Source organism: Dreissena polymorpha, chromosome 10, assembly GCF_020536995.1.
Source record: "Dreissena polymorpha isolate Duluth1 chromosome 10, UMN_Dpol_1.0, whole genome shotgun sequence".
NCBI classification, from domain to species: Eukaryota; Metazoa; Mollusca; class Bivalvia; order Myida; family Dreissenidae; genus Dreissena; species Dreissena polymorpha.
The window spans coordinates 3,581,685-3,607,641 of record NC_068364.1 but is presented as its reverse complement, the minus strand read 5'-3'; the positions used below and the strand labels follow the sequence as shown (position 1 = coordinate 3,607,641).

At 34.3% G+C, this 25,957-nt stretch overlaps 1 protein-coding gene and 1 long non-coding RNA gene across 2 annotated transcripts; both read right to left on the bottom strand.

Moving 5' to 3' along the window:
- Positions 1 to 2,132: 2,132 nt before the first annotated feature.
- Positions 2,133 to 7,299, bottom strand: LOC127848836 (uncharacterized). Its single transcript, XM_052381491.1, has 8 exons — positions 7,145 to 7,299; positions 6,763 to 6,896; positions 5,893 to 6,033; positions 5,404 to 5,532; positions 4,985 to 5,077; positions 4,192 to 4,325; positions 3,195 to 3,393; positions 2,133 to 2,864 (listed from the first exon to the last, which is right to left on the bottom strand). The coding sequence occupies exons 2-8, from the start codon at positions 6,875 to 6,877 to the stop codon at positions 2,740 to 2,742; spliced, it is 936 nt and encodes a 311-aa protein (XP_052237451.1). The 5' UTR covers positions 6,878 to 6,896; positions 7,145 to 7,299; the 3' UTR covers positions 2,133 to 2,739.
- Positions 7,300 to 15,688: 8,389 nt separating this feature from the next.
- Positions 15,689 to 19,040, bottom strand: LOC127848850 (uncharacterized). Its single transcript, XR_008034789.1, has 3 exons — positions 18,640 to 19,040; positions 17,689 to 17,748; positions 15,689 to 16,700 (listed from the first exon to the last, which is right to left on the bottom strand). It is a non-coding gene; the product is annotated as an uncharacterized LOC127848850 (long non-coding RNA).
- Positions 19,041 to 25,957: the final 6,917 nt, after the last annotated feature.

The window sequence follows — 25,957 nt, the reverse complement described above, 5'->3', positions numbered from 1 at the left end:
TTCTCAGGTTTTGGTAAATTTACAAAATTAAACGATTTAATACTTTGGAGAGTTCTGTTGTTGTCGTTATATGTTTTCATATAACGAGGATTGCTTATATAAAGTATAAAATACATCTCTCATTGTATTAGCACAGATGGCCGAGTGGTTTTAACGATAGACTTTTATTCCAAGGGTCAGTGGCTCGAGCCCAGTTGACTTTGTTTGTTTCTTTAATTTTATTCTTGTTTTGTTTTTATGGAACTTTTAAGATCCAATGTTAACATTTATCAATATTAAGCATTTAATGACAAGATGCGAAAAGGTCCCTTTTAGATGTGTACTAAAAAATTCAACAAGGTAAAAATTAAGAACTAATTGGTTGTTTAATTGATTTAAAAGTTATGTTGTTTAATTGCCTTGTCAGCGAGGTTACTTTGCAGTTATGATCGTTTTTATCTTCTTTTTTTCAAGTCATTAATAACAAAGATAATTTATGCTTCATTTTGGGAAAACAGGGCTTAATGCATATGCATTAATTGCCATCCCAGTACCAGAGACTCTCGTTAAACGTAAAACACCATACAATCAAATAGTTTCGTCTTTGATTAGCTTGCGCGCGCTGCACAGGCTAATCTGTGTGAACAGGCTAATCTGGGACATGCATTAGGCCCCGTTTTCCATGAACGCAGCCAATATGTACAGATTTCAATGAAAAACTGGCCAATGTCGTCGCACAAGCTGTTTAACACTATTGATTACATACACACACACTGTCTGCAGTGTACCAGTGGTGAAGTATAAACAGACTAATCAGTGTGCACAGGCAGATGCGCTGGGTATCGATCTTAGAGTAATTAAGAGCAGACCGACTTGCAACGCGAAGTACTTTGGTTGTTCGCAAGCGAACAAATAAAAATCACGTTTAAAAAGTGGAAACCAATAATCGAGTATTAATTTAAATGTTCTTCGATTTATTTTGTTTTTCAACTGTTACTGGTGAATGATACAACGATCGCTCAACCCATTTGTGTATACATTCTCTACATTCAGTGAAATGCCCTTGTGTTCAAACCTGGCTAAGCTCTATTACACATGTGAGTGATCTCAGAACATACTGACTCTCTGTTTTATAGTTGTGTCTCGCTCTTGGAAAGCGGGACTTAATGCATGTGCGGACTGCACAGGCTAATCGGGGATGACACTTTTTGCATATGCATTAAGCAAAGTTTTCCAGAACGAGACTCATTTACATCAAAAGGTTTCAGCTGATGAGATCACATTTAGTGTCGCCAAGAAGAACAATTATACTACCACTGAAGAATGTCACAAGGGATAATAGCAAACTTGTATGTCATACGTGTCTTGTGGTAGATGATTAACAATATGAGTAGCGTTCTGAGAAAACTGGGCATAATGCATGTGCGTAAAGTGTCGTCCCTGATTAGCCTGTGCAGTCTGAACAGGCTAATCAGGGACGACACTTTCCGCTTTTATGGTATTTTTCGTTTAAAGGAATTCCTTTCTTACCGAAAATCTTGTTTAGGCGGAAAGTGTCGCCCCTGATTAGCCTGTGCGGACTGCACTGACTAATCTTGGACGACACTTTACGCACATGCATTAAGCCCAGTTTTCTCAGAACGCGACTCATATAATGATGTGTATCGCACAAATGAACAGATACACCACGTATTATGTGCAAACTCGAGCAATAATTGGTGCAAACTTTGAAAAGTATGTTTGACACGCTGTAATACGTATTAAATAGTTTTGCAACAGTGATACATTCCGAGAAATATGACTTGAGTCGAATGAGAATATGTATACTTTCATAAAGATGGTAATATAGATATAAGCTTAATTTTCTTCTTGTGGATGATTCGTGTTGTGTTATTGTATACTATTTTGTTATCTATGTTTATATATGTTTCAATTGACATGCAATGTCATTTTGATATCTTTATTTTTTAGTTTAAATTCAGTCGAAGAAAATGACATTGCGAATTGCGTTGTTTTGATTTGTCGGGTTGATGTATACTTCTTAAATGTTTGTGTTTTATTTTTCGGTTGGGGTACTTGTATCCACGAAAAGTTATATGTAAACATTATTATTTAATTTGCAATATCATAGAAATGAGGAATTCAACGTCGTATAGAGAAAGAATTTTATTTATGAAATGATTACATTAAACATTTTTTAATTAAAAGCGAACACACACAAAAAAGAAGGTAATATACTTATATAAGACAAAAGTACTGATCGTTTTATTTTAAAATCTTAGTTTTTCTGACTTTTTTTACTGTTTTTGCAAGAATAAGAAATCAGCAGATGATGTGATATTCTTAAACAAGTGAGCTTAAAGGCCGAAAACGTCATAAAATCCCAAAGGCATTAAACAAGAAACCATTCGATATTTGATTTGGATCTCAGGCAAGTGACCGATATCCAATGCAAAACAGGACACGACTTCAAACTTTATAACACTTAACATCAAGAAAATGAACTCGAGTTGTATGACTGATTTTGAACGGCTAGCATGTGGAGAATTAGTTGTTTTAGCCGGTTTGAAATCTTTACCGTTTATTCCTTTTGAGACACTTTAGTTGCAAGATTAAATATCAAGTGAATATATATTGATATCATGGCAATATCTATGCTAAGAACAGCATAGAATTGGCCGTTGGAAGTTGATGATATTATTGAGATAACTTAAAAACATGCATGTTGCAAAAAAGTCCATATAATGGTACTGTTCGTCATTAGTAGCTGACGTCATTTTCAAGGCCTTCCTTTTCCACGCTTTCAACGTCAACCATGACGTTTTTGAGACTACTCAGAAACTTCTTCGATTCTGAGAGCGGCGTCATTTCCGAACGTTCGTCCTCTGTGAATATACATTATGTAAAGCAAGTTAATGTTTTGCTGTTGTAACACTGACATTATAAGTAAGCAATGCATTCATGCGCGTTTAAAACAGTTCTGAAAGGTCAAGCCATTTGTGTAAAAGATAACACGGTCTAATCGATCAAAAATCTAATGTAAGGTGGTTTATGATAGTATGATCTTTATTTATGGGCTTGATTTTACATTCATAGAAAATCAAGCTTACATGAAACAAACAACATAAAGTAGTGTGCTATGAAGATGACTAAGAAGTGCTTCTTGAGACGAATAAAGGACGGCCTTTTTGATAAAAAATCTGTCTAGTATCTACCGTCAATGAAGTTTCCTCCTTTGACGGGATCAAATGTCAAGCGTTCATCATCGGCAATGTCCGCCGTCATCGCTTCCAAACCTTTCGGCATGGGCCCGAAATCCATTCGGTCGTCATCGGTGATTTTTGCTAACATCGCTTCGGAAAGGATCGGAATACGGAAACATCCCAGTTTGAGACGGAGGCGAAATTTCTTGATCTAGATATCGATGAAAGCTAAATGTATTATAATTTGCTTAGAAATGATTACTTTCAATTGAAATGGCCTCGTTCATGAAATTTTTAAACAATTTTTAAAAAAATTGATGTATATCATGGAGTTCATAATACAAACATGTAAAAAATCAGTACTGTTAACAAGATTTGCTGAATTCTAAAGAATAATGTATGCTCATGTGCAATTTGTAATGTCGATGGAATAATGGAAAAGGAACACAAGCGAATGATCATAATAAGTTCATAAAAATGATGAAACTTCAGAAAACATAACCAAGAAATTAATTCTGGTTACCGTCATCTAGTTTAATCCTATAAATAAAAATTAATCATTTGAAACATAAGTTACGGATTAAAGCTAGATTAACCGCATTGGAACCGTCAATGCACAGTATTGGGGATTAATCGGGTTGGATGGTTATCATGTCTTTATACCGAAGGTTTTAATGGAAAGAACGTCACATGTTTTTATAAGAACAAATAAACTTTTACAGTGAATTGAACTGTTGTGCATGGGATTTTATAATAAATTAAGCACTCACTAATTGGAATAAATAATGGTTCACTCGATTCAGTAATTTAAAAAAAATGAACCAATAAGTATGTTAGGTGATAACTGCAATGAGTATTCGTCATTAGCATTGTTCAGGGTACGGAATACATTGTCTTGAGCAAATCCCCCAAAAAGAAAATTAACGAAATAAGGTGAAATATTAATAAACGGATGCTTATAGATTAAAATAAAGTAAGACAGCTTTTGCAAAAACATGTCAGAACATACCCTCAAATTAATGCGTCCCACCAGTCGCGCGCATACTTGTCTTTGGGCGAGGTTGATGTTGTACAACTCGAGGCAGACTTTTGCGGCCCATCGAAGACCGGGGACACCGTAGCAGAGCCTTGGTGGGTGACGCACTGAAATAGTGCCATATTTTGAGAATCATTGACGTCATCATATGCATAATAAGTCGCGGATCATAGAACACGGAGAGTTGTCCAACCTCAGTAGGCACGAGAGTATGATCAGCTACGTCAGAAGCCATGCTGTAACGTTATCGGAAAGACGGCTGTAACAAAAAACTGGGCGAGAGGCACACTGAAACATTTACAGAGTAACTCGATCAGTGTTGTCTAAGGTAACGTAATAGAGTTAACGGAATTGAGTTAGAACTATGAAACCAGTCCTCAGACTAACATCTTTAGATTTTGAACATCGTGTGAGATTTAGTGAGTTACGTATATGCGCTTATAACACTAAATGAACACATACAAACAAGAAATAAACGGTTTCAAAGCTACTCTAAATTACAAAGAAACTTTGCAATTGTGATAGAGATATCAACTGCTCATGCCATATCAATGCGGACATTAACGTCCTAACATTCATGGCGAAGTTTGTCGTAAACAACGCCGGATGATCTTGTTCGGTCTAGAATTAAGTAGAAATGACGTAACGTGACCATTTTTATGACACATTTTTAAATCGGATTTCGGTTTCCTAAGTGTGCCGATTTGATACTTATCACGCCGCAACTTTCTGATGTACAATACAATAACATACAAAAAGAACTCACGCGAGATTTCGCGTTTGAAGACTCGCCGCCCGTTGAAGGTTATGGTCAACCGGAAGCCGGTGTGTCTTGGTAAATACGTCAAAGTGATGCAACCTAGAGGTTTATACTCACTGTCACATAATGTGTGAATACAAAATACAAGGAAAGTTAATACATTTTTCTTAATGTATTTGCTCTTAGATAAATTTTATTATATCAAGATCAAACATAAGGTTTGGGATCTAAATAATGTTAAAGGTAAAATTATGTATTAGGGTTCTACATTGGGCTTAAATACTTAAACAAAAAATGCAATACTATACGTATTCTTACACGATGTTTTGCTATATATTGGATCTTGTCATTCGCATATCGGGGCACGATAAGCATATGGAAAAGAAGTACTTACTCATATAATAAAAACGAGCATATCTACGTGCCTTTAAACGAGAACCTGATTCGTTTGCGCCAGATTTTGACTCTGAAACTCTTTCCAACACAGCAACCACACGAATATCTGCGGCAACTGCATCCTGAACCGATGTCCCCCACGTTAGTCAGATCAATGTCTGAAACAAAACGATTTTTGATCAGTTAAGCAGTTACTGCTTGCGAAACCCAGTTTTCCGAAGTTGGCCATTAACAGAGCCTTTGTGGACTGGTTCAATAATTTTTGCATGCTGATACATGTTCGCTGACATCAATCAGATCACTTTCTGAAAAAGAAGAACTTTGGATACGTTTAACAGTTTCTGTAATCGGAACAAAATGCATCAACATTAGCCATTTCTAATATCTAGTTGCTAACACTTTCATTATCTAACATGTCGATGATGTACATACTTTTTTTAAATATTTTAAATCATTTTCAAATGTTAATTGCCCAACATGAGTAGTTGTCTCTTAAGATTTTTTTATAATAGACAAACCTGTTTCATCATTATTGGATCTCTCTCCCAGCTTTGCGATCAGGTAAGCAACATCAAGATCGTCATTCCATTCACCTGGAAGATCTATGACGTCATCATCGTTCTGCGTGGCGTTGTATGAGGCGTCATCTGATTCAATTTCTATATAGCAACAACAAAATATATTTGTATTTAAATGTATGACGCCGCCAGCAAAACTTATATTTACTTCACAACAAAAGTGAAAAAAAATAAAACAATTATTCAATGCATAATAACTTGTTAAAATTTAAATGACATCACGACTAACGTAGATATGTTGTGACATGGTTCATATCCAATTACTGATAACATATTATCTGATTAGCTCCAATGCTATTTGAAAGCGTGACACCTAATAGAATCTCTATTTGGATTTATTTGTATGCAAAAATATGACACTGTTTATGGAAAGGAGTTAAAACGCTCATTCGTTACGTTAAAATTAAAGCCTTCTTTTCGTTACAAGCCTTTTATAAAAGATCAGATGGTCTTCTCATGATGATATAGCTGGCAATAATTTCATTTTTTGCGTAATAAAGCTACCATCATATGTGTCTTGTTCTGAGAAAACAGGGCTTAATTCATGTGCGTAAAGTGTCGTCCCAGATTAGCCTGTGCAGTCCGCACGGGCTAATCAGGGACGACACTTTCCGCCTAAACTTGATTTTCGGTAAGGAGGGACTTCTTTGAAACTAAAAATATCATTAAAGCGGAAAGTGTCGTCCCTGATTAGCCTGTGCGGACTGCACAGGCTAATCTGGGACGACACTTTACGCAAATGAATTAAGCCCAGTTTTCTCAAAACAAGACACATATTGTGATTAGCTATTTAAAAAACAAACACTTTACCCGCCCCATTTGCAATAGCCAAATACAGGAAGTCCTTATTCGTGAAGCACGTGACGTAACGGGTTGACATGAGACCGACCCCGACGAGTACGGCGAAATAAAATGCGGTTGACATTTTACTTGAATTTACCTCTCTTGAGAAAATAAACAAAAATGCACGTCAAATTAAGTAAATTAGAACTTGAATTAACAAATCATTATTTTTTTACTACAATCACATTTTCATACAGTTTAAACAAGTCCATCAATTATTTTCAGTGAACAATATAATTAATAAACATATAATTAAGAACATAACAAAGAAAACAAAAAATAAATAAATAAAATAAGTAAATAAATACATAAATTTATAAATGTATAACATAATTATGTTTATGCCTACCGTTGCAGTAAATACGTCCGAGATGGTAAATAAAAATATAATGTTCTAATGCAAGATTTATACAAAATTATCAAGGGGACCTCTTGAAATTATATTGATCATCAGGAAATGATAAAAATCAACTGCACTTAACTTTACCGCTTTTCTTGTAAACATCAATTGATGTGACTAACATAAAGTTCATTAAAATACTGTTTCCATTTGACAAAAGATAGAAGAACATTAGTGCTTAATTAAGTGTTAAATGTAAATTGTTCTTGTTTAAAGAAAGTAAAAGCAAGTTCTGTTTGTTCTAGAATACGGACTCGTTGTTTTAAATTATCATTATTTTCGTCCTCCTCCTCCTCCTCCTCCTCCTCCTCCTCCTCCTCCTCCTCCTCCTCCTCCTCCTCCTCCTCCTCCTCCTCCTCCTCCTCATCATCATCATCATCATCATCATCGTCATCATCGTCATCATCATCAACATCATCATCATCATCATCATCATCATCATCATCATCATCATCATCATCATCATCATCATCATCATCATCATTATCACCATCAGCAGCTGCAGCAACAGCAGCAGCAGTCGCCATATATCAAGTCGAAATAACATTGTTGTCACACTATAAACGTATTACCTAGTTAAATATTATAAACATTTAATTATAATCATCATTAAAGTACCTCATAAAAATCATCGTCATGAACTGAAGCATCAACAGCATCATACATAATACTTCTATCATCATATTACTTGTCTTCTTCTCCATTTTATCATTACGCATTCACAACTTTATATGACCACATTTATTTTATGTATGCTTTCCAAAATAGTGACCCTCGTTGGATTATTGGTGTCAATAATGTTTCCTAGTTTGTGTTGTACTGCCTTTTGGTAACTGGTCTTTTGCCATAAAGAGAAGACTTTGCTATGCTATTAAGAGTGATATAATTTTGCAGCACTATTAAGAGTGATATAATTTGTGCAGCGCTAGTAAGTGCGATATATTATTGCAGACCTAGTAAGCGCGATATAATTTTGCAGCTCTAGGAAGCGACATACAATTTTGCAGCGTTAATGAAAGCGCGATATAATTTTGCAGAGCTGGTAAGCGCCATATACTTTTGCAGAGCTAGTAAGCGCCATATAATTGTACAGATATAGTAAGATCGATGTTATGTTACAGAGCACGTAAGGGCGATATAATTTGTCAGAGCTAGTAAGTACGATCTAATTTTGCAGAGCTTGTAAGCGCGTTATAATTGGCAGAGCTAGTAAAAGCGATAACATTGTACAGAGCTAGTTAAAGCAATATAATTTTGCAACACTAGTAAGCGTAATAAAATATTGCAGCACTAATAAGCGCGATGTCATTTTCCAGCGCTAGTAAGCGCGACATAATTTTGCACAGCTAGTAAGAGCGATATAATTTTACAGAGCTAGTAAGAGCGATATAATTTGTCAGAGCTAGTAAGCGTGATATAATTTTGCAGAGATAGTAAGCGCGTTATAATTTTACAGAGCTAGTTAGAGCGATACAATTTGCAGAGCTAGTAAAAGCGTTATAATTTTGTAGTGCTAGTAAGCGCAATTTTGCAGCGCTAGTAAGCGCGTTATAATTTTGCAGCGTTAGTAAGCGCGGTATAATTTCGCAGCGCCAGTAAGGGCGATATGATTTTGCAGAGCTTGTTTTGGAAAATAATTTTGCAGGGCTGGTTAAAGTTATCTAATTTTGCAGCGCTAGTAAGCGCTATATTATTTTGCAGAGCTAGTAAGAGCGAAATAATTTTGCAGCGCTAGAGATAGCAATATAATTTTGCAGCGCTAGAGATAGCGATATAATTTTGCAGCGCTAGAAAGCACGATATAATTTTAGAGTGCTAGTAAGCACTTTATATTTTCGCACCTACAGTAAGCGCGATGTAATTTTGCAGAGCTATTAAGCGCGATATAATTTTGCAATACTAGTAAGCACGATATAATTTTGCGATACTTGTAAGAGCGGTATAATTTTGCAATACTAGTAGGCGCGATATGATTTTGCAACACTAGTAAGCACGATATAATTTTGCAGCGCTAGTAATAACGACATTGGACTTCGTTGTGCATAAAGGAAATTTATGCAATAATTTTTTTTGTATATACAAATAGTGCCAAGCGCGCCTAATTACAGCTAACGAGCAAAATATAAAAACACTAAATAAGAGCGTTTTCCTTGCCAAGTTCATTATGCTTTAACGTTTAAATTGAGATAATTGGACAGGCAACTTTAGTGGATATATTAAAATAATAAATAATATTTAAATAGCGTTATTACATCTTTACCGGCATTAAGAGCATAGTATGCGATGAAACAACCATGGCGCATGGCCTTCTTTTCATACAAACATTACGGATCTCTTAAACACGATTGTTTGTCCGGATTTACGCACACAATATACTTAATCATAATTGTTTTGTTTTGTAAATAAAATCAAAGATAGAAAAATGTAATATTAGTACAACAAAGGTGTATAGAACACGAGGAACTGAAGAGGTTAGGATATTGTTGTACTGATGTTTCAAAATAAATGCGCAGCCTAATCGTGAGCAATGTCAAGAAGCAATTGTAGTAGCAAAAAGGATTCGAATTAATGATCGATATCTGTGTTTGACCTCGAGTTTGTTTGTTTGATACTTAAAAATAAACAAGAACATGCTTACTAAACTAAAAAACAAAACACTTGTGAAAGTTCTTATATCGTATTTCCAAAAACAGGACGCATAATTATTTGCATGCGTGTTTTTTAATATAACTTGTTTATAATATACATCGACTAAGAGTTAAAGAGCGAGTGATGGGGCTTATTATATTATACAAGAATCACGTATATAATATTTTAACTATCTGTATTGACCAATCAACAAATATATGTTATGTTGCATTTAATTTTCTTTCTTAGATGATTTGCATTGGCAGTTCGAAGGCAGTGACCCAAATTGTATCTGTTTGTATTTGTTGCGTGTTTATGCAGTATCTAGTCAGTCTGTGCTGTATCACACGCTTAAAGGGACATTTCACAGATTTTGTATGTTTTGAAATTTGCCATTAAATGCTTTAAATTGACAAATGTAAACACTGGAACTAAAGAGTTCCAGTATAAACAAAAGAAAATCTCAGCTGACTTAGCCATTTTAGTGTAATTTAAGTGCAATCTGATTGCCAGAAAGTGATCATGAATGGTTTCATACGCGGATGTAAATCAGTTTAAATCCTGATGATTTTAATAATTGTGATACATTGCGGAAATAATCCTTAAATAAATATAGATAAAAGAGTGTGCGATCTTGTGAAGTGACATTTATCTTTATCTTACTTCCGAAAATACGCGGGGTGAACAGGACATTGAAGAGTGAAGTAAACTAGATCTCTGACAGAGTCCGTAGGACACGGATAGCTCCCCATTCAACTTTTGTCGAATAAAATATGATTCAGGTGCACGGGTCCACATGCTGGTTGATATTTCTGTATAGTTTCGTAACTCTTATTCAAAATGTGCCGTTCGCTCGCCTTTTTGGCAGAACAAAGATTTAACAAGAAACTCATGTGCATTTCAATTCAAATTATGCCGTTCGCTCGCTTTTCTGGCGGAACAAAGATTTAACACGAAACTCATGTGCATTTCAATTCAAAATATGCCATTTGCTCGCTTTTCTGTCAGAACAAAGATTTAACAAGAAACTCATGTGCATTTCAATTCAAAATATGCCATTTGCTCGCTTTTTCTGGCAGAACAAGGTTCAACATGAAACCCATGTGCATTTCTTTTCAAAATAGAAATAGTGTTGAAGTAATTGTGCATGTATTCTACAATCTGACACCTCCCATATATTAATAATAATATTAACAGCATGCCACAGAGGTGCGCGAAAATATTTCTTTCGTGTGAATTTTTTTTTTATTTAATCGAAGCAAACTGTTGGGTTTGCGCAATTTGGGAGAGTCGATCGGGTGGGTTTGCGCAATTGTGGAGAGTCGATCGGGTGGGTTTGCGCAATTTGGGAGAGTCGATCGGGTTATTTCAAACAAACAGTCTGTAAGGACTATTGTCAAACGTGTATCAATTGTTTACATTTCACACACGTTTATGTTATTAAGTTTATCGCAAATATGTACATCTGACACAGTGAACAAATGTATTTCCAATTGTAATCGGTATTGTGGGAAGTTGCGGCTTGATTAGTAAATATAGTATTAGTACTTGAAGCGCTCGTTGACCGCACTACGAAATGTATTGAATATCGCACAGGGTCTCTATAAGTAACTCATGTCAAAAGGCTTTAGAGGAATATTGAAACCACAAATATATTTCTAAGAGAGAAACAATCGGAACAATTCTTAGGTCCCTTTGTGACCAAATAGCTTATAACAAGGCAAAACAATACATGAGACAACTTTAAGCAAAAACAAGTTATTAAAAGTGTTGAATAAAACTCCCGAGATGTTATAAAAAGAGAAATGCTTATTCACTTTCAGTGATATTTTATTAGATGACCGAATTGCAGATGAAAGAAAAGTAAAGAAAACTACGGTTCTGTTATCCTCTCCATCGAGTTTGAATATACTCCCTTGCGGTTAGACATTAATTTCTTTTGGCTAGTCGACACGCACACTTAACATATAAGTTTATCAATACTTTTAACTTGTATTAAGTTTTATTTATTTAAATTATTATAATTCTCGCGTATTGATGTATTGATTATTTTAAGATTAGGTAAGGAAAGATGGAGACAACGCAAAAGAAAAGGGCTCCTCGAACCTGTGGCTGTCGTTTCGAATTGCCTGGCTGGGTGTCTTAGGCTTTGTCTAGGTTTGTTCCGCAGGACCATATAGTCCAATGTCCTCTTCCAAAGTGCATAATCCTACACTAAGGAGGTGATGTAAGTAACAAAAATGCAATTCGATTGTTTTAAAGAATTGTTACACACGAACTGCAGTTACAGGTGCAATGATCATAAGTGTTGACATTATTAACCTCATCAAATGTAGGAACAGTACTTATATGTCAATGACACAAACATCAAAACGGAAACGCATTAAAGGGGCATTTCACGTTTTGGTGAATTGATAAAAATTAACAAAAGTTGTTTCAGAATCGCACATTTTCGTTTAAGGTATGATATTTGTGAGGAAACAGTAATACTGAACATTTACAATACTCTTAAATAGCTATTATATGCATCGTTTGACAATTTAGAAACCTGAAAATTATAAAGCGTTGCAACGCGAACTGATTGGTTAATTTGGAGAGCTCTGTTGTTGTCGATATATTTTGTGAAACTACGAGGATTGCTTATATAAAGTAAAAAATCTCTCATTGTATGAGCACTGAAGGCCTAGTGATCTAAGTGGTAGACTTTCAATCCCTGTTGAGTGTTACTTTTTTATTCTTTTTTAAATTGCATTCTTGATTTTTAACTGGGCATTTTTAGGTCCAATGTTTACATTTCTCAATATAAAGCATAAAATGACAAACTTCAATACATGCAAAAATCTGTGAAAAGGCCCCTTAAACCATTTTAGACGTTGATTTTAACAGTTAAGTGGAGTTTGGGCTCGCTAAGTTTTCCGGATGTTTTTACGACCAACGGTGTACACATACACATTAAGTCATAAAGTTAAATTCTTGTTTCAGGATAAAAAAAGTACCGTTATATAATTAAAAAGTTTTTAAAGATAAATTGAAAAGACAAAATACAAATATTGTAAATGATATTTGCTGTTGGATTTCACTCAAAACGAGGATAATGAGCTTCAACGTAACAGCCCTATATGTATGCACTGTGAACAGTGTCGTGCTTTGTAATTATTTTCGAAACGAAGACACGTATTTAAAGGTTGTTAGGTATATGTGATTGTATGCTGGTGGTGGTGCTTTGATTCACTACTCAGAAATGTGTCAAGCAATTGTGTGATATGTGTCTTTGCATGCAGGCACTGGTGCTTTTGTTAACTAGCAGGTCATGTGTCAAGCTGTCGAGTGGTATGTGTCTTTGCATGCAGGCACTGGTCCTTTTGTTAACTAGCTGGTCATGTGTCAAGCTGTCGAGTGATATGTGTCTTTGCATGCAGCCACTTGTCCTTTTGTAAACTAGCAGGCCATGTGTCAAGCTGTCGAGTGATATATGTCTTTGCATGCAGGCACTGTTCATTTTGTTAACTAGCAGGTCATGTGTCAAGCTGTCGAGTGATATGTGTCTTTGCATGCAGGCACTGGTCCTTTTTGTTAACTAGCAGGTCATGTGTCAAGCTGTCGAGTGATATGTGTCTTTGCATGCAGGCACTGGTGCTTTTGTTACCAAGCAGATCATGTGTCAAGCTGTCGAGTGATATTTGTCTTTGCATGCAGGCACTGTTGCTTTTGTTACCAAGCATATCATGTGTCAAGCTGTCGAGTGATATGTGTCTTTGCATGCAGGCACTGGTGCTTTTGTTAACTAGCAGGTCATGTGTCAAGCTGTCGAGTGATATGTGTCTTTGCATGCAGGCACTGGTGCTTTTGTTAACTAGCAGACCATGTGTCAAGCTGTCGAGTGATATGTGTCTTTGCATCAGGTGCTGTTGCTTTGATTAACTATCAAAGCATGTATCAAGCTGTCTTGCGATATGCCTGCATGCATGCAGGTTCTGGTTCTTTGGTTTACCAGCAAAATATATGTAAAGCAGTTGCGTATAATGTGTGATTCTAAGGCTTTCATGTGGCAATAAAATGTATATGCCGCCTAATCAAAACGCGTGCAAATTTGTGTGACATGTTTGTGACAATGATCGTATATATATATTGCATACTCTTAATTGCATGGAAAAACGAGATTGAAAAATGGTAGGGCTGTCTCGGAATTTTACGTCACTCTAAAAGCGACCTTCTTATGACAAAATTGACATAAACCGGAAATATCGTATTATGCGTCTGTTTCTTGCTGTAGTTTTTTTTACTCTACGTAATTAAAATATTAAGCAATGGAAGTATATTGTTCTTATTTCATTCACAATAATCAATGTGATAAAAACGGGGATCATGTGCAGAAAATTGATCTGTCAAATACTGCTTTTTTAATTGTCGTTGTCAAATGTTGTTAAATTTGTTTCAGCCTGTTGAGCTGTTGCAAGTAGTTAAATCTGAGTTATTGAATTGTGTTTGTCGTTAGATTGATAAAATATGATATATTGTAGTTTACGTCATGTAGAAACCAGCATAAGCTTTGCACATAATTTAATAAACCCAAATACAAACGTGTTGTTTTAGTCGGTTGTTTTTTTCCGCATAAACTAGAGCTTCCAACACAACGGGGAAATATTATTTTGAATAGTAGCATAGTTTTCGGCATCGATTGTTTAATTAGCATATGTTTGAAAATATGTTTGAAACGTGTGCCGTAGATACAGTGAGATGTGGTCGCAAATTGTAAAATTAAGTGTTTACATAAATGTCTCAAAATATAATATTACGGAGAAAACTGTACATGACTTGGTCTTTCGTTCTTGTCCATTTACGGAACATGTAAATCAATTTATGTATGTATGCATACTTTGTATATAATGTGATTGTTCTTAAAGGGATCTTTTCACGCTTTGGTAAATTTACAAAATTGAAAAAAGTTGTTTCAGATTCGCAAATTTTCGTTTTAGTTATGATATTTGTGAGGAAACAGTAATACTGAACAATTGCCATGCTCTAATATAGCCATTATATGCAACTTTTGACGATTTTAAAACCTAAAAATTATAAAGCGTTGCAACGCGTAACGATTGAATAATTTGGAGAGTTCTGTTTTTGTCGTTAAATTTTGCGCAACTACGAAGATTGTTTATATAATGTATAAAATACGTTAAGAATGTGTACACGGCGGAATAGCTCAGTAGGCTAAAGCGTTTTTACTTCAGGACTCTGGCAGGACTCCAGGGGTCACTGGTTCGAAACCTGCTCCGGGCAATGTTCTTTTCCTTTTTTTAATTTTATTCTTGATTTTTTACTGGAGCTTTTACGATCCAATGTTTACATTTATCAATATAAAGCATTTAATGAATAAGTTAAAAAATGCCAAAATCTGTGAAAAGGCCCCTTTAAAATAAAATATGTTAAAGCTTAAAATATGCTATTTATTTATATCTATTTATATTTTTATTTTAATATCTGTTGACCTAAAAGTTATGTGTAAATATGAACTAAAGTCAATAGGGAAGTCACAAATATAGTGCATGTTACTTGCAAATCGTATCCATACACTTTTGCAGATGTATTCGTGCAACTCAAACCATGTGATTGATAATCGATCAAAAATGGATTAACTGTGTATGTACTCGTCAGAGTTTTTAGACACGTGGTTATGGGCATACTAAACTTACAAGTACATCGCTTTAAGTACACATTTAATGTTTAGAAAATATCATCGGATTTTCATGTGAGAATGTTAACCGATAGCGTGTGGCGTATTTTAAATATAATTTATGACTTTTATAAACATAAGTTGATACAACAAATAAAAAGCAATGGTTTAAAGATTTGATAACGAACACGTCAATGCTGATCATTTATTCAAACTGACATTCACTTAAATACAGGAATCAAGATAGTCTAAAAGTTGCATTATAAAATAAAGCACAGTAAAAAATGCAGATTTTGTTATTGTAGTTCCCATTACTGAATACGGCAATGCATAAAAGCATCATAAATGTACCACGCTTACAAGGAATAATGTAAATCAATGAAGAATGAAAAGTGAAAAAGAAAGAATTGCATACATGGTACGTGTGAAAAACACATTTCGTTTATGTCTATATAAATATATGTTTGATTCCATTTACAAACAAAACATGAATGCTCGTGTAACATCCAGTAAGGCCTCTTATGCCCCGGGTAGGGTGGCTTAAAGCAGTTGAACTGTCCGTCCGTCCGTCCGAAAACTTTAACATTGGCCATAACTTTTGCTTTTTTGAAGATAACAACTTGATATTTGGCATGCATGTGTATCTCATGAAGCTGCACATTTTAAATGGTGAAAGGTCAAAGTCATCCATCAAGGTCAAAAGTATAAAAAAATACAATCCAAGGAAAGTAATAAGCTTTAAAAGGAGATAATTTCTAAACCTGCCAAATGATATATTGAAATTTTATTTCAAAGCGGCGCAATAGGGGGCATTGTGTTTCTGACAAACACATCTCTTGTTATAATTTTCATTCAAACAGAAATTATGTGTACTCTTGTCTAAATTAATACAACGTCTACAATGAATTGACAATATATAATGTTTACAGGAGTAAAATTTATCAAATTGAAGATACTTGTCTCATTAACACATGTGTTAGAAATATGTGTTCGTATTCTAATAAAAGTGAACATCGGCGTGGTATGTTATTTTGCAGTGAACGGAAAACAGTAAATGAAAACGCTCATTTGCAAGAGTAACCTGGTATTAATTCCAATGTAATGCAGATGTGGTAGCTATTCGCATTGAACGACATTCAACATCTTCGGCTATTTCGAGCCTGGGAAGGGCTCAAACACCTTCACCGTGTGCTTCACTGTCACCTACATATAAATGTATTATACAAGGCATGTTATTTTGTTTAAAATACATGTAAATTAGCCTAGTGGTCTAAATGGTAGACTTTTACTCCAGGAATACAGGGATCAGTGATTCGAGCCCTGTTGAGGGTTACTTTTATTTCCCTTTTTTAAATGTTATTCTTGATTTTTAACTGTGGCTTTTTGGATCCAATGTTTTCATTAATCAATATAAAGCATTTAATGACAAACTTCAATACATGCCAACATCTGTGAAAAGGAATCTAAGTGTATGCTAGTAATTCCACTGCTCATGAAAACAAACAATCACCAATTTCTTATTTTCTAGTGGTTCACCGATAAGTTAAATGGCACGTGGTGACTTAAATATTGTGCAAATCATTATTTTTTGGTTGGCATCACCTGCTATGTCTTAACATGTCATATACAAATACATGCTAATGAAAATCAGTTTTCATCACCATATTAAAAATGGTTTAGTATTGGGTCATGTTACTATCCAAATCAGGCTGAACATATTCAAACAGACTTACAGCAGAAAATCATAAGTATTGATGCTGAACTATGTTTTATGACTAATCAATAACTTCGCAATATACATTACTAAGTAAAAGCCGTTATAATTGACCTATATTAACATTATAAGAATAATAAGACAGAAAGAAATTCAACATATTAGGTCATAGGACAACGGTCACAAATTACGCTCAATGATCGAAACATAGCCTTTAGCAAATTAAGAACTTTGAACTATTTTAACATTATTTAAAACACACACACTAATACCACGTCCCTTAGTTTAAGGTTAAGTTGAAGTGTTAAAGTCAAAGGCAGAACAGCGTAACCGATTGAGACGTTGTCATTTCTTAACGTGAGTTTGTAAACCGAAGGGCGTACCTTTATGACAATGACATTCTTGCTTATATGTTATAAACATGAACATCATCGTGACCATCGCTAAACAGCTTTATGCATCTCTCTTTTTACGTACCTGATCATTTTTGATATTGTACAACTTTATCTTCAGGCGGTAGTTCGTACCTGCAACGACCTTTAATTCCATTTAGAATTCATTAACCAATTGTTATTAATAGTATCAAAAATTGATATAAATTATGTATTATTTATTATAGTTATCATCATATTATCATCAAATGATACATAATTGTTATTCACAATGTTAAATGTAACCCCGTAATTACCGACCTATTTTTAGACTTAAAGGGACTGTCAACCACGACGACGAAGAAAAGAAAAGTTGTAAAATACCGTATTTGTTTACAATTATTAGTTTATATTGATTAAAATATCACGGCTGGTTTATTACATTACTTGAAAAAAGTTGCTAAGTTTTCATATTTTCAGTATATTTGGTAATACATTTTACTGGGTATGTCTACCAGGTAATTGCCAGTTAACTATAAATAACGCCAGTAGATTGATCATCGTCGTCACGTGGTAAACCCAGGAATGCAAATTGTGCATGCGTAGTGAATTGCATATATTATATATATAAAATGATCAATCTACTTGCGTTAATTATAGTGTGTATATCGTTATGTCACCTATTTTCGCGATGTACTTTCGATTTCACATAGCGAAATTTTATTACCGGATATATTGAAAATATGAACTTATTTCAAGTAATGTAATATACCATTCTTGATATTTTAATCAATATAAACTAATAATTGTATACCAATACGGGATTTTAGAACTTTTCTGTTTTCGTCATTCGTGGTTGACAGTCCCTTTAATCAACAACAACGAATAAGAATATAAGTTTATGCCAATGCCGCTTATATCATACTTATATTATATTTAACGTTTTCATACGTAGTTAGAGTACTAGGCAAAAACCTAATACAATTGCATTTACAGTTCTTGACCGCACCAACTGTTTCCATTATATACACACATGTAAGAAATAATACATAAGTACCTGCGAATAAGCCTTTACTACTTGGTCCATGAAAAGGTCTGGCCATAATGTATGAGCTGCTTTTCTCGCCATTTCTACGATTTTATCGGTTACCGGTATCGGTTGCCAACCACCGGGCATAGATTTAGTTGATGACATTGTTTTTCACGTTTCTGGAAATGTCATTCACCGATTACACGTAGACGTAGAATACTCAATGATATGCTAAATGTATGTGATGAAAATGTTTGTAATCGTCATGAATTCCAGCAACAATTCATAAATTGCTATATCCAAAGCTTATTTTAATGAAATCATTCTGTACGTTCACGCATTTTCATTTCAAACGGATATAAACCTAAACTAGTCATATTATTGTCGACATTTTCTTTAAAAATAGCCCGGTTTATCTTAATTAATGCATTTTCACTGGTTGCAATGAACTATAACGAACACGACAGTAAGGCGTGTGACATTAATAAAAAAAAAACGGATTCCGTCAAAAATAGCAACTATGGGTTTTCTCATCTAGTATTTAAGTTAATTGAGGAAATTTTTACAAAAACGATTACAGAACAAAGGTTAATTTCAATCAAGGCACGTGTCACTTGATTGGCATGGTGAAAACTAACTTATAAGTGGTCATAAACATGTTTATGTCATTTGAGTTCATGAGCAGTAAATTCACTACAAATTATAAACTGCAAAAACCACACAACATACGTTCTAGCCCTCAAAATGGCTCACTTTATGCTGTCATCTTACAAAAACAATTATGAAAAGCATGTATATTGATAAAATCAAAAAGGTTTTTTTTATGAGAAGTATGACATTTCTCTTTTAAATTGATATATATTAAAATGAAAATATCAGTTGATTTACAGAACACAACAATATTCATCTCATGTTCAATTTGTATTCGTTGCATATCTACGGGTTATTATATATCCAAACTTTCCAAACAAGCATTGGGATCGGCAATCTTAACATTTACAATTAAGTTGCTTTAATATTGAATAAAATAATTGTAGAGCAAATTTACCTGTTTTTAAGTTAAAGGTATTGTCATTAGCATAATTCGGCAAACGTATCTTTCAAATATTAGTTATTTATATATTACGGCCATCATGTAATTCAAACAAGCAATGCACTAGTATAGGTCAAAGTGTCCAACAATTGTTAATTAAAATCATCTACCGAAATATGCCTTTTTCTAAAAACGCAAGATCTCCAAACTTTTTACAATTTCTTCAATTATACGTTTACCCATAACGTTTATTTTATCTATTGTACTATTGACCCACAAAGAAGAGATATTTAACATTAATACATTTTAAAATAATGAATGATTCACCGATTATGCACCTTCAAGTTTGATTTTCTCTCATGTATCTATAATACGTCAACATTTTAAATGCAGAGACGTCATGCGCACTGTATTGTGACGTCATGCGCACTGTCTTGTTTGATTCGCCATTTCTCTAATCATATGCACAGACAATTTACCCCTCAACTGTGTCATATAATACAGGTGTAAAATATAAGTATGTAGTGTCACGGCTAACTTATATAATTGTGAATTCCCGAGGGTATTACAGAGAGTAAATCATTCATAAAGTGTCGAAATATTCTCAAAAAACTTAAAATAAACTCAAATAAAATAAGCGGTTTTTTTTTCTCTACGATATCAATGAATAAAGCACCAATAAATCCCAAGCAAAACATTAAGTGTCAGCTCACCTTAAAAGCCAGAAGTTCCCATCAGTTATGAAAAAATCCAATGACACTTTCTGGTTTTTATTGCTAAATTATGGCTGAGAAGAAGGCCTTTTTTATTGTGGGGATGTGCGCAGACCCTTTTTGTAGCCTAAGTTTCGATTTTATCTTTGCCCGACTAAGGTCTTGAATGTAATCTTCTACAAAAAAATAATGAACTAGTTTTTAAAACCGCTGATCTAGATAAATAGTATAGTGTCCTCTCATTACTGTTTCTCAGTCAATTTTTTTTTAAAGCTGATGTGAAGGAATAAAACTAACATAGCGTTAGCGTGAGTTGTTTTACAACCAGGTTACATGACAACAAAAAGTGGTTTGAGTGCAGGCAGTTACAGAGAAAATAAAAAGTAGTTGGATTCTTGAAACAATCGGGCATCTGGCAATCTGTGCAGTGCGCACATGCTGATCAGGGACGACATTTTCCGCCTAAACTTGATTGTTGCTCAGAAGAGACTTTCTAAAAACGTAAAAATATCATAAATTGGAAAATATTGTCCCTGATTAGCCTGTGCGGACTGCACAGGCTTATCTGGGAAAACACTTTACGCACATGCATAAAACCCCCTTTTCACAGAGCATGGCCCAAATATGATGTATTAATGCTGGGTAATGGTCTGGTAAACAAATATGCACACACTTAGTTCGGACTGTGCAATATATTTCAATAACAAAGCATACATTGTAATAAATGTTTCACATTAAACGCATACGCTTTACTATGGTTGGTAAATGACTTGGCAAAAATATGCACAGTCACATAGTTTTGAGTGAATTTCATATGGCCCAATGATCAATCCGATAACAATTCTGTCATTGGTTAACCGGTTAACACAGCATGCAGGCCCGTAGCAAGGGTTTTGAAAAGGGGTGTGTTAATTTTTGCCATCGACGATTGTTATTGAGCAACGAAGTTGCGAAGGGGGTATATGCGGTTATAGAGCATTTTTATATGAAATTTCACTTTCATTGACCATACTCAGTGACTGATCGACATGAATATGATAAAATATACATGTTTTCCCCACCACGTTTTTCAATAACCACATTTTTTTATCAGTCACGGATATACATCATTTTATACGGTGTTTAACCCGACACTAGTATGCGCGCACACACTTTGTTTACATATGCAATACAAAAATATAGAATGTAAAATCAACAATAAGAACGGTATAAAATATCATTATTTATTGGACTCTTGTAATCTTGATGATAAAATTGGTGTGTTTTACCATTCCAACATTCTACCATTCATAAATTGAGCAAATTAAATTAAAATATTTGACTTTGTTTCCATAACAATTGTTTGTCTGCTACTATGGATAGTACCAGAGGCCTAGCATTGCTCTAAACGTGCTAAAAGTGTATTGTACAAACACTGATTAACAAAACTGGGTCTTCTCTAATCTGCATCAATACTAAAAAGAAATAAAAATGGTATAACTGGTTACTTTATTTTTTTTTAAACTGTGTTTAGTTATCTTTTTCTAAACGAATTTCAGAAACATATTACAGGCTTCAAAGACCCTATAACCACAAACTACTGGCTCTATGGTCTTAAAGTGCTAAACATTGTATACCAGGACGTTGAAGAAAAAAGATGTACTTATTTGCCCATTATATGCTTAAGATCCGTCACAGCTGATTAGCATTAACCGTTAACGTCCCCCTGATCATATGTTATAACGTTTTAAATTCATTATAACAACTGTTAAAGAGTAGTACATTCCTAGTGTCACGTTTGACATAATTACAACATTGTGGAAAGATATGTATGTGGGGCAGAACAGATGCCATAAAGTGTCGGTTAACTACAAAAAGCTACATTGCTTTGTAGAAATGATTTGTTTTCTTGTCATTCAACAAACAAATTATCCTGTCATAGCTGATATTTTTGTTGCTGGAAAACCCTTTAGGGGATCCGAAAAATGGTTGTACGGGGATATAACAAAAAGACAACGCAGTCCGTCGAAAATGCTGTGCACAATAATTAATTGTTATAAATCGTGGTATAATGCAAAGTTATTAACCAGTGATTCATTAGTCTTCAGCAATAGTCGAAATGTTTCAGTCATTTTCGGAAGCTGACGTAACATTCCGTTAATAATCATCTAAAATGTATATTCTTTTTTATAAGCTTATTTATTCAAGTTAATCAAATTATTGTTCAAGCCATTTAGTTCATTGTCGAAACAGGTTATTGGACTGGGATGTCAACCCACAATAAGTAGGCTTCATCATTTTGTTATGATATCTATTAAAATTATAGCTTTAACAGACATTTATAACGATGACAAAATTTACAAAAAAATCATTTAGTATCAAATATCTATAAATACGTATCGATTTTATACGGATTAGAGTGCCAGGTTAATAAATTTCATTATAAAGAAAACAAATATCCATTTATAACAAAGATTCCAATTCCATTTTGCGGGGACCGGCTTCTTAGAACTCAAATTTTGCTGTCAAAACTTCTTTTGATATCAACAATTCTACGGTTAAAATTGTTAATAAAAATCACGGGCTATCTTGGAAATGACTTAATCGGGAAATTAATTATATGGTGACCTGTCGGTTGCATATTGAATACATTATTTGAACGCTTAAATACTTAAAGACTCACTGGGTTTCAGGAAAAAATAAATAACCGTTTTTGCGTCAAATAAAGTTGGGAGCAACTTATAGAACAATTTTTTTTTACTCGTCAAAAAAACGCACCCCCCCCCCCCCGGCTACGGGTATGGGCATGACTGGCTTTTAGAACACATATTCAAAGACATAGTCGAGATTGTTAAATAGACTTACAAAACAGAAAATGGATTTTTTTTAAATATTTCACAAAGTTTGACAATACAGAAAATGGAATGTTTTTTAATATTGCACACAAAAACAGATATACTGCCGTAATGATGGATACAATATCCATATGCGGAGTTTGTGAATTAATTATCCAACGACAAGCACAATAAGTTTGGAATTAATTTATTATTTAAGTTTGGCAAAATATCTGTCAAGGCTGAGTTTAAACAACAAATGCAAAGTTTTTTTAAAAGAATTAATACATTTACAAAAATAATACAATATAATTATGATAGCTTACTACCCCCGACCCCGGAAGAATGTGTTATAATAGGATCATGCCATTTATCATAAAAAAGCACAGTGCCACTTTAAGACAGATTTGTAAAATTTATCAAGACCACGATACCGAAAGTCCCTGATATAGTTCTCAACACAGACAGCACTCTGGCACCGGAAGTCAATAGCATATTCACTCAGTCTCTGATCAGCCTTGACGACGACAGGCGAAGTGAACACGAAGTCATGGAAACAAAGGCTGAAAGCATATGAAAAATGGCGAGTATCGATGTTCATTCTAAAACGTCACAGGGAGGTGGGCGAGTTTTTTAATAAATTTCCAAATAAACAATGAAATACAACTTACTCAGCATTGAGGCAACAGGGTAAACGAACGCATGTGGAATTGGAGCCCAGTATATACGATGGTTCAGCGCCCTTACAAGAGAATAATTTTCATGAAAGTTAACTCTTGTATGACGGATAATTCGTATATATATCAATATAGTTAAATAGCTTGCGTTGGATGAAATGTTTTTTTCTGAAGCGAATAAACATTAGTTACATAAGACAAAATTACCAAAAAAGGAGTTTTGGTTGATGTAAAACGCCCAGTCTCATTTAATTAGTACAATTAAGGATTAATTAGTATCGGCGTATCGGTATTTCAATATCAATTTTAAAAGTTATGTAGCTTAATGTAGCACGTGTGTATAAGTGTTTCATGAAAAATCTCGATCATCAATTTAGTTCTTATATTTTTTTCTGTACATTGAATCCTATATACTACAATCCTCTGAAAGGTTTGTTACCTATTGAATAGATAACTACAACTAAGTTACTTCAAACGACAAAACATTTATTTCAAGCTATAAAACAGATAATAGTATGATAACATCATAAAGGACGACTTAAAGAATAATTCGCATATCTCTTTTCATGTTGATTACAATATAAACACATTAAAGATTTGAATTAACTTAACCATGTAACAGACCATTTTTACATATCTATTAGATAACTGGTATATGAAAATAAAAGTTCAATATGTTTTGTTGTTCAACTATTGCAAAAACACATCATAACAAAAAAATGTTAATAGAACTTTAATAGCCATTTAATGACATAAGTAGGAGAAAAGGCAACTGCATAATTGCTACTATTTGGTTACGAACCTTTCAACAAATTCCTTACGTAATCATTTAAATAAAAGAACATACTTAACAAAGGAATGACTGATTTTAGAAAAACAATTAAGATTCATTTTCAAATTTATTCGTATAAAATTATAGAAAGACACACAATCTTTTTATTTAAGTAACTAACCTTTCACGTGTAATGCAAATTGACTTGAGATAACTTTAGCTTTTTTGCACACGTAAAAAACGAATGAGAGACTTTGCCGATTTGTAGGCACACGTATTTAATGTAATTCGGAAAATCTAATCTTGAGTTGCTGATTGTCCTCTTCCGCCAATTTGAACGTTCGTTGTGGTCGCCCAGCGGTCAGTGGTTCCGAAACTTGGCATATTACATCTGTGAAATCTATCCGAATCTTGTCTTCTTTTCTTGGCCAGCGAAACAGGTCTTTTGACAGTTGCAAAAACGTAACATCGATGATCTTCTGAATCAACCTGTAAAATTTTGCCATCGTAACATCTATGTTCATTCTTAGCCGCTACAAAGTTTCCAACTTCAAATGGACACATCTGAGCTTCTGGTGTAGGAATTTGTTTGTCTGACTCTGCAAATGGAGTTTTTAACTATTGAATGTGAGTTTCTGGTTCTGGAATGAGAGTGCTTGGCTCAGGAATGGGGGTATCAAACACTGGAATTGAAGTTTCTTGCTCTGGGTCAATTTGTTGGCTGGCATAGATCACAACTAATGTTTGTGGTTGCCAATGACGGCAGTAATAGATACCGCCAATACAATTTTCGCAGTAACAACTCTTTTCGCCTACTAAGACTTTGTTATTACCTTGGCCAACTACTGCGTGTATTTTCATGGTGCCATTTATAGTTTTCAATTGAATTTGCTGTTTTGCTACTACTTGGCATTCTTGAGATGACACAAACAAAAATATGACATTTGTCATTGGGAAATAAGGCTACTGAGTCCATGTATAATAGTCCTGTGCAGTTTGAATAACGGTCTTCCCGGTCCAGACAGCCCCTTCAGCTAGCTGTTTAGTAGTTCCACCGAGGACAACGCAAGGCCCCTTTCCATGACCTGCCTCGAAAAAATTCCAAACAGCTTTTACTCCGTACAAAGCATCGTGGTTGTCTACTGTTTGGAAAATTGACTTATTTCGGTTTTGACTTGTAGGACTATCTGTCCAATAGTGCAATGTTTGGACACCCAGAACATTGGCTTTGATCTCGGATACAATTCTTTCCATGAAACATTGAACCGTTGCTGTATTATGGCCCATTGCATCCGAAACCAAGACTAGACTTTTGTGTTTAATTTGGTTGTCTTCTT